This window comes from Ammodytes marinus, assembly GCF_949987685.1.
Source record: "Ammodytes marinus genome assembly, chromosome: 4".
Classification (NCBI taxonomy): Eukaryota; Metazoa; Chordata; class Actinopteri; order Uranoscopiformes; family Ammodytidae; genus Ammodytes; species Ammodytes marinus.
The window spans coordinates 33,020,158-33,037,568 of NC_137233.1; the positions used below are offsets into that span (position 1 = coordinate 33,020,158).

Below are 17,411 nucleotides of genomic sequence, written 5' to 3' on the forward strand. Positions count from 1 at the left end.
ACAGGGCTGTCTCCGTTGGCAGCAATCAGGGTTGCTAGGCAGCACAGGAGCGGCGAGTCGTCACGCAAGGTAACGGCTTGTTACGTAAACCGGAAATGCTCGTAAACCGAGACCTGCGGAGACCGTCTCATTTAACAAGGCTTGTTGGCCTTAAAACCGGCCTTAAAATCGGCCTTCATAGGCTATAGCCTTCATAGACCGCGAGACTGCGTCCTACCAAGGCTGCAACCCCTGAATCAAGACACAGCCTATGTGTAGGTTGTATGAATTTACTTGCAAATGAATGTCAATCTGGATACTCAAGCTTTATTTATTAAAGTATTAGTGTAAATATAGATCAAATCTATCTTGAGCTAAATGTTGTCCACTAACAAATAAATCTCTATATTCGTTAGCAGATGTGAATGTATTATCTTACACCATGTGACAGTATATTGGATACAACATAAATATCATTAGACAGCACAGCAGTAGACCGAAACATTGCATTGACCAATAGGCCTTTAAGCTTATTGTAGGTTTATGGAGTTGGTGTATATTAATCTGCAACCCCAATTCCTAAAATGTTGGGACTTTATGTAAAATGTGAATAAAGATTTGATCATTTCCTAATCCTTTTAGACATGTGTTCAATACACAGTACAAACACATCATGTGTATCTGTTTAAACTGATCAACTTGATTGTTTTTTGCAAATATACACACATTTAAATTTTTTAAATTGCAACACGTTTCAACAAAGTTGGGACAGGGGCATTAAAAGATTGTGAAAGCTGTAGAATGTCAAAAAAATACCTGTTTGGAACATTGCTCCCATACAGATGTTAACTAGTAACAGGTGATATTATCATGAATGGATATAAAGGGGCATCCTGTAAAGGTTCAGTCCTCACAAGCAATAATGGGGTGAGCCTCACCACTTTGTGAAGAACTGCAGAGGAAAAGAGTCCAACAGTTTAAAAACAAATTCCTGCAAAGAATCAAAGGATTTCACCATCTATGATCCATAATATAATTAAAAGATTTAGAGAATCCGGAGAAATCTCTGCACGTATGGGGCACGGTCCAACATTAAAATGTAATGCCCATGACCTCAGGAGGCACTGCATTAAAAGATGACATGATTTTATAAAGAATATTACTACATGGAACACTTCAGAAAACCATTGTCACTAAACACAGATTGTGGCTACATCCACAAATGCAACATAAGACTCTACCATGCAAAGTGAAAGCCATATATCAACAACATCCACAAATGCTGCAGACTTCTCTGGGCCTGGGCTCATCTGACATGGACTGACTCAAAGTGGAACAGTGTGCTGTGGTCTGACAAAAAAGCCAGTGTTAGTGATGGTATGGGGGTGAGTTAGTGCCCATGGCATGGGTAACTTACACCTCTATGAAGGCACCAGTAATGCTGAAGAGTACATACAGGTTTTGGAGCAACATGCTGCCATCCAGACAACATCTATTTCAGGGACGTCCCTTCTTATTTAAGCAAGACAATACTGAGCTACATTCTACATCTTAATAGAGCTTGGCTTCATAGGAACAGAGAGCAGGTACTAGAATGGCCTGTCTGCAGTCCATACCTGTCTGCCATTGAAATACTGTGGTGCATTATGAAGCACAACATATCACAATGGAGACCCCGGGATGTTGAGTAGCAGAAGTTGTATTTCAAGCAAGAATGGGAAATAATTTTGCTTTCAAAATGTTAACAATGAATGTCCTCAGTTCCAAAACAGCTGTAAACACGCCCCTGTCCCAACTTTTTGAAACATGTTTGAAAATGTGTGTATATTTACAGAGAATAATAAAGTGTATCAGTTTAACCAAATACATATGATGTTTTTGTACTGTTATTTATTAAATACAAGTCGAAAAGGATTAAGTAATTATAACATTCTGTTTAATTCACATTTGACATAACGTACCAACTTTTTCGGAACTGGGGTTGTACATAGGTTGTTCACCAGCTCAGAATACTTATTATTAATTATTCAGAACTTAGACATCAGTTGGTGTATAAACAAAGCCTTTGTGGTTATGGGTTGATTTTTCAGGAGGGCCCCTCATACCTTAAAAGCAGGACGGGCTGAGCTACATCAGAGATGATAAAAGTCAATGGCTGGATTTTCCCTCAGGGACACACAAGCAGTAAGCACAGAATATAAATAATGGTGTAGCTACTCGGTAAACATGAATCTCATTCAATATTTAAAGGAGGTCATCTAAAGAGGCCGGAGATGGAAGGCGTACAAAAAGGATGCACACAAATCGTGATCGGTTGATAAAGAACCTGATACATGGCTTCAAGCTTGCCAACTCCAACAGGAGGAAATGTGAAGGGACTGTTCACCTAATAAAAGCAGGTATGCCTCAATGGGTAGCATAAGGGTCAACTTAAAGCCCAGTTCAGAACAAAGCTTATCAAATACAGTATGTGTGAATGTGTTAAATGTTTGATATGTTATAGCAATAAATCAGTGAAGCCAAAGACAAATGTGTTAATGATTTATACATTTTGAATATGTGACCCTACATCCACTACATCCTATTGGGTAAATGGTAAGATTTAATTGGAAAATAAAGCCTGGTTTATAGTGCATCAGTGATGTAAGGCTCCACATGCGCTAAGTGGGAGAGTGATCCACTTGGAGCTAAATGTCATGTCATGTTTGACATTTAACGATACTTAAAGGTGCAGTCAGCCATTCTGGAGAATGCTTGTTGTAAAAATCACTTTTTTGTCAACAAGTGAATATCTCTTCACGATCCGTCACCTGTACTGTGTGAGAAATGCAAAAGAAATACAGTGTTAATCCACAGCCTATGCTCTGTAAACGGCTATGTTGCTAGCTAAGGTGGACCTCCTTTGTTTACATAGGCCTACCAGTTTTCAGAGCCTAAACTGTGTTTTAACACCAGATTATTTTTCAGCACACATATAGGCCTCGGGTCAGGAACTGATTTTGACAAAACATGATTTTGACAAAACATGATTTTGACAACAAGCGTTCTCTGGAATCGCTGAGTCGCTGACTCCCTGGCAGGCATTGCATAGAGAACATGCTCATGTTGACAGAACCCTGCTGCTGCTCCACTCTGCTCCTGTTCCCCTTTAAATCCGCTGAATCATTCATCAGCCAATGCAACGTCACAGTGAGATAGTGGGGGACTGTAGCAGTGGGGAAGACACAGCCTCCACTGCGCAGTTTGTGTGTGTGTGTGTGTGTGTGTGTGTGTGTGTGTGTGTGTGTGTGTGTGTGTGTGTGTGTGTGTGTGTGTGTGTGTGTGTGTGTGTGTGTGTGTGTGTGTGTGTGTGTGTGTGTGTGTGTGTATGTGTGTGTGTGAGCTGCAAACAAAGCAGTTTCCCTAATGCCTCTGAAGGGGATGTCTCAAGGTTGGGAGGAGACCAGGTTCCTCGGTTCAGACTTGCCTGGAGGGAACCTGGGACACTTTCTTCAAGAATATAGAATTTTAGGAAATTGTAAAAAAAAAAATGCTTATCACAATTATCTCAAGGTCATATCTTCAGTTTTCTGTGTTTTGTCCGACCAACCGTCTATATAAAATATAAATTATATATTATATATATATATATATATATATGTATATATATATATATTATATATAATATATTACATTGTCCGATTGAAGAAAGATAGAGAGAAAGACAGCCAACCCTCACATTAAAAAGGCTAGAAGCAGCGCATGGATGCTGTATTGCTTGATAAAAAAATGTATTGATACATATTCCAACCAGTCCTCAAAATACACAGTGAGGTAATGTATTTTTGCCTTACATACATAAGATTATTTTTTGATCTGATTCCTTTAGTGAAGAGCCCATTTTCAGCAGCACCTTCAAACTTGATTAAAGGAATACTTCACCCATACTGAACCGGCGTTCTATCATTATAAAATTGTTATTATAATATAATGAATGAGGTTTTTCTTCCCTCAGTCTTCCTTTGGCCCAGCTGTTCTGTTAATCCTAACCCTACATGTTCCCGTGATGTCACATATGGGAACATTTAAGGTTAGGCAATTAGACTATAAAAAACTCTTTCTGCCTTCTCTCAGGCTAGGATGAGCCAATTTCTAAAGTTTTTGCACATTTATACTACATAGGATCTCAGAGTTCAATGCACCTTCATATTTCCACCGGTGAAGTAGGTCTTTAAGACCATCAGGCACAAATGATTTTCATGAACATGAAAAAAATAAAAAATGCTATTGATAGGGATTGAGATATAGTTCACCAATACTACTTAGCTATGTTAAAATAACAAGTAATAAGTCATGCTAGTGGCTCTCGACTTCGAAAAAGTATTGCCTTGAGCTACATGCTGAAGCTGAGTCTGAATGTTCTCATAATGACAATCCTGAGGGTTAGCGCTGGTATGTTATGTTTGCTCACCATTTCAGTTTGTGTAATTTATCATAAACACTTTTTGTAATTAGCACGAAAGATAAGTTATTCATTTATAAATAAAAGAAAACAGGCTTTGCTACTTGGAAATAAACAAGAGAATAAGGAATTTTTCCATAAATGACAAAGAAATCGACCATGATGTCTGTGTTTTTGGGGGGAATATGTGGCTCTCTCCAAACAGACGCGCTTTGTGAATGGGGATACGTTTCATGGTGTTACCTTGAGTCACATTAAAACAGCAGTTCCGTGCTAATTAGCATAGCTTTAATCATTACTTTTTCAGGGATTCAAATCCAGCAGCCAGTTTGAGTGGACAGCTTCTTGCAGCTGCTGCCCCCACCACCCCTCCTCCTCCTCCTCCTCTTCGGTGTGTCTTAACACAGTGCTGAGAGATTCAAGTCAGTGATCAGTCTCTGCATTCCTTCTCTGGGCTTCAGCATTTGCTTTAATCACATCTGCCACAGAGAGCAAAGCATCTCTTCAACTCTCGCTAGACTATTTTCTATTCCTATATGTCTATGGGTTGCAGTGCAGATTTTGTAAAAATAAAAATAAAATAAATAAAAGGACTGAAAAATGACACAGTTGTGGGGTGATTCAAAGACAGTATTCTAGCCTTTTTCTAGGGCATCTAAATTGGTTCTCATATCACAGCCCTGCTTCCATTGCCCCCTCCACCCCTATGCTCTTGATGTGGGGATATGGAGGATCAGCTGGATGGCTGTGGGTGTGTTCTCGTCTGCAACATATTGCGTATATACCCAGCTCTGAAAAAAGGAATTAGGTCAGCGGCACATGAAACATTCATAAAAGATACATTATGTGTGTAAACGGCGGCTGCCAGCTTAAGTCAAGAAGCTTCCCCCCCAAACATGCCTAGCCCAGTCGCTGGGTAGATCTCGGTCCCCCCCATACCCCACCAACACACAAGTATGTCAGGATGTGTGTGTGTCTCTTTCTCTCTCTCTCTCTCTCTCTCTCTCTTCTTCTTCAGCCCATTCTCCAGTCACTCTCACTGCCACTTTCCATACAACCAACTGCTTTCCTCAGTCTGTTGCTGTTCTCCCCATCACCTGCCCCTGCAGCCCACATTGTCACACACTCATCCCATCCCATTCATCAGTCTTTCGCCACATATTCTGGTCCACTTCCTATGTTCAGTCGTCAGAGCCTCCTTGTTACTTTGTCAGACTGCCTAGTCCTATACTTCACCCTTGTTTTCAAGCCACTGGAACTCAGCCCTGCCTGGAACTCAGCCGTGCCTGGGACTCAGCCCTGCCTGGAACTCAGCCCTGCCTGCCTATACCTACTATAGGGAGGTATAGGCAGGCAGGGCACACCTTCCCATCCTTCACATCACAATGTAACCCAATACAACCTACATTCAAATCAAATGAACATCTGGTTTAGGCTCTTTTGCAGAAATTAAAGGAATGCGTTACTATATTTAAATTCCCCCGGGAAACTGTATTTCCGTATTACAGCCCTAACCCTATCCTTACATGCTTACTTACCAGAACCCCCTCTATGTCTGCCTGTGCCTAAGCCTCTACATTCAAATACATACTTTTACCTCGATACCTCCATACAATAACTTTTCCTCTGGTACAAATGAAAATCTGAAAGCAAATCTCTGTTGGGAGAGAAAACATTAAGTGGGCTGTGGTGGATCACATGCAAAGCAGTACACACACACACACACACACACACACACACACACACACACACACACACACACACACACACACAAACACACACACGCACAAGACTCAAGCCATTCATGTCTTCGGCAATGGGTTTCACCAGTGCCACCTTTTTCATTTTCTGATAACTTGAACACACCAGAGCAGCATTTTTAAAGTCTTAATACTGTATGTGTGCCATCCTTGTTTGTAGCCCATGTGTAGTTGTTGGGGGAGGGGAGACGGTGTTTGTTTGTGTGTAGAGGGGGGAGGGGGAAGCACAGTTCACCATTTCTGTTTGTGCTGCCGTCCAATCAAGTCTATACACAGGAATAGAGACTATTTTTTTCTCTGCTCTCTGAAACTTGAATATCTGGCCGGAAACAGATGAACACATTGGGATTTTAAATGGTATTCTTTAGATGTTACATTCATTATATTGCGTGATATCAGAGTATTTTTCTCTAGATTCAAGCAGACAGCCAAACCACTCCAAAGGCTAAACAACATGCATGATGGCAGCCGCTTTTACAAAATAATTAAAACTCCTTTCTCCCAAAGCAGGAAAATAAGGAAAACAATATCCTCGCTGAGGTCAAAATTGAGAAAAGCAAAGATAAACTCAAAAACCATGCCCGAGAAATGAGTCAAAAGCAAAAGCAAAGTGTCCCTGCATATTGAAGAACGGCATGAGAGATGAGTTGGCACAAAAAAAGAAGGAAAAAAGGGAGGCACTTTGGAATTAGCCAGTGTCCACTGTGTGTCTTGTTGGCGGCTAATAAAAAAAAGAATCAATGCTGCGCAAAAGACTCAAGGGTAAACCTAAACTGATGGAACAACCTATTATCTCCAACATTCACACTTTCATTTTAGTGGTATATTAAGAGTCACATTATCCCTGCTTTGCTCCAAAGTTAACTTGATGCTAAATCCTTTATATCTGCTTTCAGATGTTCCACTTTTGAAATAAACATGAGAACAAAAAAATAATAAAAAAAAATCAAAGGAGTTGCATCAGCTCTAAAAATAACCACTGAGTATGCAGTTTGGGTTTCTATTTGGAGATGTCTGTTCTAACCTCCTCTGACTGAATTTCAAAAAGATTTCCAAGTTCCAAGTTAATGCTGCCTGCCCAGTGTTCCTCCCTTTTTTTACAGTCTGAAGGTTGATTTGGCACGAAGGCAATATTCATCTAAAATGAACCAAAATTATATCTAATCCTTGAAGGTGCACTTTGCAGTTTTAAGGGAAAGGGGATTTATTCTGCACAGCCTGCATTTAGTTTAAATGTTTTACAGAACATATTTTCTCTACATGAAATTCTTATTTTCTTTTTAAATAATTCTATGATTAGGGCTGCAACTAACGATTATTTTGGTAATTGATTAATCTGTCGATTATTTTCTCGATTAATCAATTATTAATCGATTAGTGTTTTGGTCCGTAAAATGTCAGAAAATGGTGAAAAATTTAATATAATAATACATTTTCCAAAGCCCATGTTGACGTCCTAAAATGTATTGTTATGTCAAAAACACACAGATATTTCACTGTTGTTTACTGTCATAATAGGATTAAAGAAACCAGAAAATATTCACATTTGAGAAGCTGAAATCAGAGAATTTGGATTTTTTTTTATAAAAAAATTACTTGAAACGATTAATCGATTATCAAAATAGTTGGCGATTATTTTAGTAATCGATTAATAATCGATTTGTCGATTAATCGTTGCAGCTCTATCTATGATCATAAATCAACAAAACAAACTGGGACCAAATGTAAGACATATGATTGATTGTGGGCCCTACTGCTGTAAACAACTACAATGGAACAGTAACTCCTACGCTTGCTAACTGAAAAACAGTGCTCCCTGGATCACATCTTTCCTGTGAGGAAGGTTTGTTTATGCAGTTATTAGAATAAACCTTAGAAAATGTTCACCTCTCTGACACACCCAAAGTTACTCAGTGCACCTTTAATGATCCTAAACCTTGCTGTATAGTGCTGAGTAGCCCTGAGCAAATGTATGTCCAAATTCCCTGTCTATATTCAGCACGACCTTAGTCAAACCATTTGTCCATTCTCCTTTGTGAGAGGTCAGCTGACTGCAGTGCTGGACTCTCTGTGACAGTGACAGCTTACCTCATTAAGGGAACATCTATCCAGCTGACAAGTAGAGCCCCCTAGTGGCAGGTTCCCCATACCGCTTCACTTTCAGCTGCTCTTAACCCCACTTAGCAGCATTTTTTGGACCTCACCGACTAGGCTGGTGTTAAAGATGTCTTTCAACAACTCTCCAGACTCGTCTACATTAAGGTCTATCCTATAAAACCATGCTGAATGCTCCAATACAATGTGATTGTACCGAGGTCTAAACGAAAGCTCAGAGGGGACAGAGCTTTCTCAGTTGCCGCTCCTAAATTGTGGAACGAGCTCCCCCTCCATATTAGACAGGCCCCCTCACTGCCCATTTTTAAAACACGTCTTAAAACCCATTTTTACTCCTTGGCTTTCAACCCAGCATGAGACCTTAATTTTGTTTTAGTGTCCTATGGTGTATTTTATTCATTGTGCTTATTAGTTTTATTTGTTTAAATTGTTTTTTCTGAATTTTAAATTGTTGTTTTGTTTTTAAATTGTTTTATCTGCATTATGTACAGCACTTTGTTTCAGCTGTGGTTGTTTTAAAGGGCTTTATAAATAAAGTTGAGTTGAGTTGAGTTGAGTTGATTCTCATTTTAAACCAAACATAAAAGTCTCTTTAGATATCAAGTCTAACATTAATGGAGTAGACATTTTCCAGTACGGAGTACCTTTACTGCAAAGGTGGGACATTTAATTACTAGCAACAAACAAAAGGCTGTAGAGAACACATTTTCAAGGAGCTCCTAGTCTATACTTTGCATTTTACTAAACCTTGTGATATGGCACCCATCAAATTACCTTACATTTTCTATTTCCATAGAGACAACTGTATACAATACAACGCTTTTTCTATAACTGGCTACACACACCTTCCATCTGTTTTCATCCCTGACGACAGTTACTGTGAAACGACTCATGTGGCTGTGATGAGATTCAGCGCATGGTGCATGCTGAGTTGAACACTCATGTAGTAGGAGTGAGGTGCCTTGTGCCAGGTTTGCTATTATCTCCCTTCAATCACAGCTCAGAATATAGAATGAGACAAACTGGCTATTATGTAAAGGCAGTGCACTGATTAATAAAACATGAGACGTGCTGATTCAGATAAAGGGATCCTAATCTCCTCATCTGGCCCAGTGTTGCCAGATCTCTCGAAAGAAACAAGCACACAGGCCTATAAAAAACACGTCAGAAAGAAGCAACTATTTCTTCAAAAATTGCAAATAGCCTTTATACATCCATGTCATACACATCATATATTAAAGTTAATCCTGTCCATCTCTACAATAATAATAAGGGATTGTTATAGCATCCATTGGTAACACTTTACAATAAGGGTACAATCATTAACTGTTCATTAATGCTTAGTTAATGATATTAACAGTAAGTTAATCCTAAATAAGCATTAACTAACTGTTAATGTTTACTTATTATGGGTTAGCTAATGCTTAACAAATGCTTAGTTAAGCATTAACCAAGCATAATAGTAAGTTAATGCTTAGTTACTGCTTATTAAGCATTACCAAAGCATTTATTAACAGTAAGTTAATGACGAGTTAATGTTACTTCTGAAATCACAATTTTTTTTAAATATAAAAACTTTTAACTTTTTAAATCATATTCATTGTCCTATAACAGAGCAATGATGTCACCTTTTACTTGTCATCAAGGTGGCGTATTATCACCAAATGAAACAATCTCCAGAAGTACACATAAAGAGTTAATCCACAGAGCAGTATTTTCTTCTCAGTCTACTCTCTACCGCTTAAATGCCATCAAAATGAGCAGCATGAGAATCTGATTTGAAAGCAAGTGCAAACTCTATATATAGTCTATAAGGAAAAAGGACATGAGATTCTTGTTCTGTTTTGTTTGCAGCCCTGTACCATAGAGAATAATACTAAATGTTCTTTCAGCGTCATCAAGTTACAGTGGAGGAAATAAGTATTTGATCCCTCACTGATTTTGTAAGTTTGCCCACTTACAAAGAAATGAGCGGTCTATAATTTTAAAGCTAGGTTTATTTTAACAGTGATAGACAGAATATCAAAAAGAAAATCCAGAAAATCACATTAAAAAAAGATAAAAATTATTTTGCATTTCATTGAGTGAAATAAGTATTTGATCCCCTACAAACCATAAAGAATTCTGGCTCCCACAGATTAATCCTTGTGCTTTAAAAATGTATTCCTAATCTCAACTAGTTTCCTGTATAAAAGACACCTGTCCACAGAGTCAATAAATCAAACTCCAACATCTCCATCATGGGCAAGACCAAAGAGCTGTCTAAGGACATCAGGGACAAGATTGTAGACCTGCACAAGGCCGGAATAGACTACAAGACCATTGGTGAGAAGCTGGGTGAGAAGGAGACAACTGTTGGTACGATTATTCGAAAATGAAAGAAACACAAAATTACCATCAATCTCCCTCGGTCTGGGGCTCCATGCAAGATCTGACCTTGTGGGGTATCAATGATCATGAGAAAGGTGAGGAATCAGCCCAGTTCTACACGGGAGGAGCCTGTTTATGATCCCAAAGCAGCTGGGACCACAGTCACCAAGAAAACCATTGGTAACACACTATGCCGCAATGGATAAAATCCTGTAGTGCCCGTAAGGTCCCCCTGCTTAAGAAGGGACATGTACAGAACCGTCTGAAGTTTGACAATTAACACCTGAACGACTCAGAGAATGCTTGGGAGAAGGGAATGTGGTCAGATTAGAACAAAATCAAGTTCTTTAGTATCATAGTGACTCGCCATGCTTGGAGGAAGAGGAATTCTGACTATGACCCCAAGAACACCATCCCCACAGTCAAGCATGGAGGTTGAAGCATTATGCTTTGGGGGTGTTTCTCTGCTAAGGGGACAGGTGGACTTCACTGCATCGAGGGAACTATGGATGGGGCCATGTACAATGAAATACTAGGTGACAACCTCTTTCTCTCAGCCAGGTCCGTAAAAATGGGTTGTGGATGGGTCTTCCAGCACGTCAATGACCCTAAAAATACAGCAAAGGCAACAAAGGAGTGGCTCAAGAAGAAGCACATGGCCTAGCCAGTCTCTGGACCTTAATCCAATAGATCTGTGGAGGGAACTGAAGCTCAAGCGACAGCCTCGAAACCTTAAAGATTAGGAAAGGATTGGTCCAAATATCCTCCTGAGATGTGTGCAAACCTGCTCATCAACTACAAGACACGTCTGACCTCTGTACTTGCCAACAAGGGTTTCTCCACCAAGTACTAAGCAATGTTTTGATAGGGGATCAAATACTTATTTCACTCAATGAAATGCAAAACAATTTCTATCTTATTTTTGCGTGATTTTCTGGATTTTCTTTTTGATATCCTGTCTATCACTGTTAAAATAAACCTAGCATTAAAATGATAGACAGTTAATTTCATTGTGAGTGGGCAAACTTACTAAATCATTGAGGGATCAAATACTTATATCCTCCACTGTAGTTCTATATTATGTCTATGCAGCTGATTCACTGTGACATTGCCCAGCTGGGTGCCATGATAATGCCACTAATCAGAAAGATCTGTCACTCCCTCTTTTCTACCCCTTTTAAATGGAGTTATTTAAGTGAGCATCAAAGCTGCAGTATGAGAGAGGGGGGGGGGGTTAACTGCTGCATTGAAGGTGCCACATGGAAATGTCAGCGTCGTATGATTCCTGCTACTTTTTACTTCAGTAGTGACCCAGGTGCATCCGCTGTGAAGCTGAAAACTAATAATGAAGAGTAGTAGGCCTATATCAAAGGGCAAGCTGGCCAGTGTTGCCCTCGGAGCTGCACATAATGTACACCGAGGAGGATGTTACGTAACCATAACAACCGCGACAACGTGACAAGCACTGGATTGGAAACAGAGGGCTGCATGCACATTATAAAATATCCACCGTTCGCAACAGTGTATTTGAGGATCCTTCCTTGCATAATGGCTGAGGCCCCTCGTAGGTAAAGATATAGCATGGCCCAGTGAAATGGTCTTGTGTTGAAACAGACTGTACCATGAAACACACACACACACACACACACACACACACACACACACACACACACACACACGTGGATATGAAAGTGTAGGCCTAGTGCAGTATGTGTGTTATAATATGATGATGAGGTTACTCTCTCATACTGCAACCCCCACACACATATCAGAGTATGATTCAGAAACCGAGCCCCTTATTTGTACATGCAGGTATCCGACAGCTGTACAGTAATCAATTCATCACCTATTCTGCTCCCTATCTGCCATGAAACAAGTTCAATGTACAGTATGTGGGCGAGGACGGCTGGCAGAGACAGTAATGACAAGAAGGGGCTGCCTGTTTAAATGAGCGATTCATGTTTTCATATCGATCCACTGTCCAATGGCTTTCTTAATGTCACAGTCAGTATGTGCTGCTGGCCAATAGCTATTAAGCGACAGCAACATGCCTGTATGCCCCAGCGATTCCACCAGTGGAAAAAAAATGTGAATCCCCATCTCAGAAATAAAGACGATTCACAGTCTTAGTGGCATTTGACTTTGAATGGCTGCTGGCTGGATGGCTGTACATCACTTAGTCTATTGGAGAAGAAGAAGGAGAGTAAGTGGAGCAGACAGACACACCATGTCGGCCACACAGTTGGAGAGCCAAGAGCTGCCTTCTGCCATTCACATCTCCATGGAAACAGCCAAATACACAAGCAGCCCCTCTGCTCAGCTTCAAGCCAACATAGCTTATACTGCAGTCCATGTGTGATGGCAAGTCAGATCTTCTATCTTCCCATGCAGCACTACAACCTAGGCAATTTCACATATACAAAACAAGGGTAATTATAAAAAAACCTTCATTTCACATGTCATCTGCAAGTAAAGGCCAACAAGCATGTGTGTGTTCACAGCTGAAAACCCCTGAATAGACTCTGGTAGCCTTTGGACATCAGTTGGATGACACACACCTCATATGTTGCAACACGGCACACATTTGACCGATTCATTAACCTGTGTCATTGTGAATGTCATAGGGCCCTATTATTAAAGTAATTTCACATCTAAGGCCTACAGCAGAACAGTGAGCAGCCGACATGTAAAGGATAGTAAATGACGCACGGTTACAACACAACCCTGTGTTGCATGCAAATGAAATGGAATCGCCGCGGATGTGATCGGCTGCAGCAGGCGAGCCACTATACGTCGTGGTGTTTAGCCTATATGTGTCGCCAATCCAACCACCTGCCAAAAGCACCGACTAAATGAGCAGATGACAGGTATCTCACAGAGGCCCACCTCTCCATAGTACAGTACCTGCTCTGTGCGCTTCACCCAAGCGGACCTCGGTGATGCTGCTCGGGTCACTCTGAGATCTCCCCCGCTGCAACACGCAATCCTCATCCAGCCCGTCCGAAGATGCCATGGTGAATAAGAAACAGCACAATGCAAGACTGCAAGGCGACAACCGTCAGCCAAGGTCACAAAGTGGCATCAAGTGGTGGGGATGATTTGACGTGGTTCCACTGCTGCGGCTGCAGCGCCTGGTCCCCAATAAAGCAGCAGCAGAGCTGCTGGGGAAATCCATTACGCGCGCAGCATCATGCTTCCTTCAAGTGCTGCTCGTAAACCCAGGCTACTGTCAGGATCGTCTTGACGGTTTCTTTCGGTTTTAAAATAGATTGCCATCTATATTGAATAAAGGTTCGGATTCCTGCTGTTGCTATGTCTAAGAATATGTTTTAAGCAATAAAGGCTGTAGTTTGGTCTGACTGTGCGAGACTACTAATAGGCATAGGCAGGGCCGCCCATAAGGGGTAGAAAGTAGGAAAGCTTTCTAGGGCCCAGCCACCAGGGGGGCCCCGAGAGAATTTTTTTTTATTTTATTTTATTTTTTTTGTAGATTACCTAACTTAGCCAACCTTTATTATGAACGCTATATTCGCAAGAGAACTTTCTATAAAAGAAAACATTTTATTCATTGTTACTTGGGTAAAATATATCACATTTTATATTGAAAAACTAAAAATATCATGGGTCGTTTTTTCCCCCTCAAAACCGTTGCATGCATTGATGATGAGCAAGCTAACCTAGCAAGCTCAGTGATGCCAGGACCTGGACATAAATCAGGGTACCAGAAAATAAAGGAAAAAAAGGGAACTTTCAAGGGCTTTAGACCCCCGGAAAATTCCTTAATATCAGTATTTCTGCTAGCAGAAGTGTATTTTCAATTCAGAGATACTGTGATATTTCATCAAGTTTTGAGGTGTCTTTGAAATTATTCTGTATATTCTATCTATTATTTTCTAAGAAAATTAGAAAATTACATATTTAGCCTTTAAATGAAGGTGGCAGATGGTTGTTATACTGATGAGGGAAGCTTCTGGTAGCAGTGCTATCATGGTAAACCCCCCCTACAGCATTGGTGTGTCTAAAAGCTTACATTACAGGAAATGTTACAGTAAATGTGCCAAAAAGCAGGTGCAGAGATCTTGCAAGAGCAGAAAATTTCCGGTCGCGCGCTGCGCACGCTCGCATCGTCGGTGTCTCTGCCCATTATTATTTCCAGTAGCCCACCCTAATCTAACTGGCTAGAACCGGCCCTGTGTACAGGTATGTGTTTATGTAGGAATAAGCGCATCATGCACATTGATACAAGTTCAGTATGAGTAAAGTGGGCCCAATGACTGGACCTTTTCAGGGGCCCAGTCATTTGTCTGGGCAGGCCTGTCCCTGACTATCATTTTGTCCATCAAACCACAGAGTTTTTCTGCACAGCGGCTCACTCCACCCGCTCACACTGGCGCGTTCTCCCGTCGATTTTCACCGACACAGGGTTGCATTCGCTGCTTTGCACTGCTTCTTCCCAACTTGTCCCACAGTTCTGATTGGATCTGTTCTCCATTCGTCCCGCCCTATCAGTTTCGTCTCGTTCCTATTCGTAGACTATAGTGTCAGTTATATTCGTCTCAGTCTTCGTCATCATATCTGCCTTTTTATTTAGTTTTCATGCATGAAAAAGGTTTGTTGACGAATATTTTTCGTCATAGTCTTAGTCTACGAAATTAACACTGACCCGTGGTTCATAACAGACTGCAGACACTGAAAAACATAGTATGTGATAGAGTTTGTTCTGCTCCAAAATGGGGTTTTGTTTAAATTGAATAATGCCAGAAGGGATAAATAAAAACAGGATTCTTTTTTCTATTTTGGCCTATGTTCGGATCATGAGGAGATATTCACTGATTTAGACAAACAAGTGATTTTGACAACAAGCGTTCTCCAGAATCACTGACTCCACCTTTAATCAAACTAATATAATGTGGATGTATGTTATTGACTCATGTCATGTAACTGATGAAATCGGACTGTTTCACAATGCCACTGTAAAACCTTGTGATTTTTTGTTCTTTCTGATTAAAGCTTGGCTCTGCAATCTCATACTGATCTCTGTCTGTCTGTCTGTGTGTGTGTGTGTGTGTGTCTGTCAATCCGGGATCCCTGCATTACAATATTGTAATTTTGTGAAACTATACAAATTCAACCTATTTTACTACCAGCACTACTTTATATTTTAGTCCACTGTATAAAACAGATGCAGAGGTGAAATTTCAACCAACCACATTTACTATTACTTTGTTAGTAAGTTTGAGGCACAAAAAATTACATATTAGGGGAGAACGGGGTTAGTTGATACACGGGTTGGTTGTCACATTCATTACATTTCGCCACCAGAAGGCGCTGACTCTGAAATGTTGGTATGGAAATGTCCAGAATTGGGATCAGAGGTCACCTACAGAGTCCTCTTTCAGTGGTGATGAGCAAAAAAAAGTGAGCTACCAACCCCGTTCTCCCTTAATTCAAACATTCATGAAAAAATTGTAATATAAATAGAAATGCGTGATGATATCTATAAGTTAACATTTTTACCCTACTCACCTGAAATATTGTTTATGTTTATTTATCTTATTCTGCTCTATATATATTTTTTTATCGTTCCTATTGCACCGTGGGCCAGAGATAAACGCCATTTCAATTCTGATGTATGTCTGGCATATATCAGAACTGACAATAAAAAAACTTGGACTTTGAAGGGCCTTTAGAGGTTTATGAAATAATAAAAAGTGAAAAAAGTATTGATGTATGTTGATTTTAAAGCAGTGTTTGTGAGTGTGGACATTTTTGCCACAAAGGTGTACAGATGTATTTTTTTTTTAAAGTGGGGCACAAGGGTTAAAATAACTTTCCAACAGGGTTGAGAGGTGCTATTCCAATCAATTAATTAATTAATTAATGTTACAATAGCAGTCTTGAACCTTAAAAAAACATGAAAGCATTTCTTGGGCTCTTTTTGGGGATTTTTCTGAGCTCCTGCACCAGTGTCAGGGGGGGAGGGAGAGGGACACCAGTTTGTAAACGCTGCCATATGAGAAATACAATGAGAGTTTTGTGGAGCTGATAGGCTTAATCAACTTTGTGTCAACTCATTTGGCGATGGTTTGAATGTATGTACTTCATACGAAAAAAGTTACGCACTATAGCTTTAAGAACAATGCTATTCAAATAAAGACATGTATTGTAATATTGACATTCTTAAACATAGACAAAGAATGAAAGAGTCCAGACGTATTGGTGTGTTTTGTTTTTATTGGTGATAACTGGTTTGTCAGGACAGCTACTGTGTGTAATCTACCAACACGCGGAAGAGGCCAGTTTGTGGTCATTAAACAGGTTTTACTGAAAAAACCCTTAGAAGTGGCCTATTGACACACACACACACACACACACACACACACACACACACACACACACACACACACACACACACTCACACACACACACACACACACACACACACACACACACACACACACATTCTCATGCAAACACCTACACCAAAATTATTTGGTCATCTATCAATAGACATATTGTGTTATCTGGCTCAGAGAGGGACCAGTCACTAATACCTCTCAGCCCCAGGGCCTAATGTCAGGTTAAGGCGGGTCGCACACACCTACTGCCCTGCCCTGCCCCACCAGCGAGCTAACATATAAATGAATTGAGTCAAGAGTGTACTGTTTGACCCCTAAGCCTCAGTTGCCAAGCTATAACTTGCATTTATTTGTTTCTGTTGTGAAGTAGCCTCTCTCATACAGCGC

At 40.3% G+C, this 17,411-nt stretch overlaps 1 protein-coding gene across 1 annotated transcript in view; it reads right to left on the reverse strand.

The window, feature by feature from the left end:
• phactr3b (phosphatase and actin regulator 3b) overlaps positions 1 to 13,678 on the reverse strand; it is a gene marked incomplete at its 5' end in the record, with an annotated part of 58,806 nt that extends 45,128 nt beyond the window's left edge. The window contains one exon of the mRNA XM_080026649.1: positions 13,570 to 13,678. Coding sequence (XP_079882775.1) covers positions 13,570 to 13,678 — 109 coding nt within the window. The remainder of the gene's footprint in view (positions 1 to 13,569) is intronic.
• Positions 13,679 to 17,411: the final 3,733 nt, after the last annotated feature.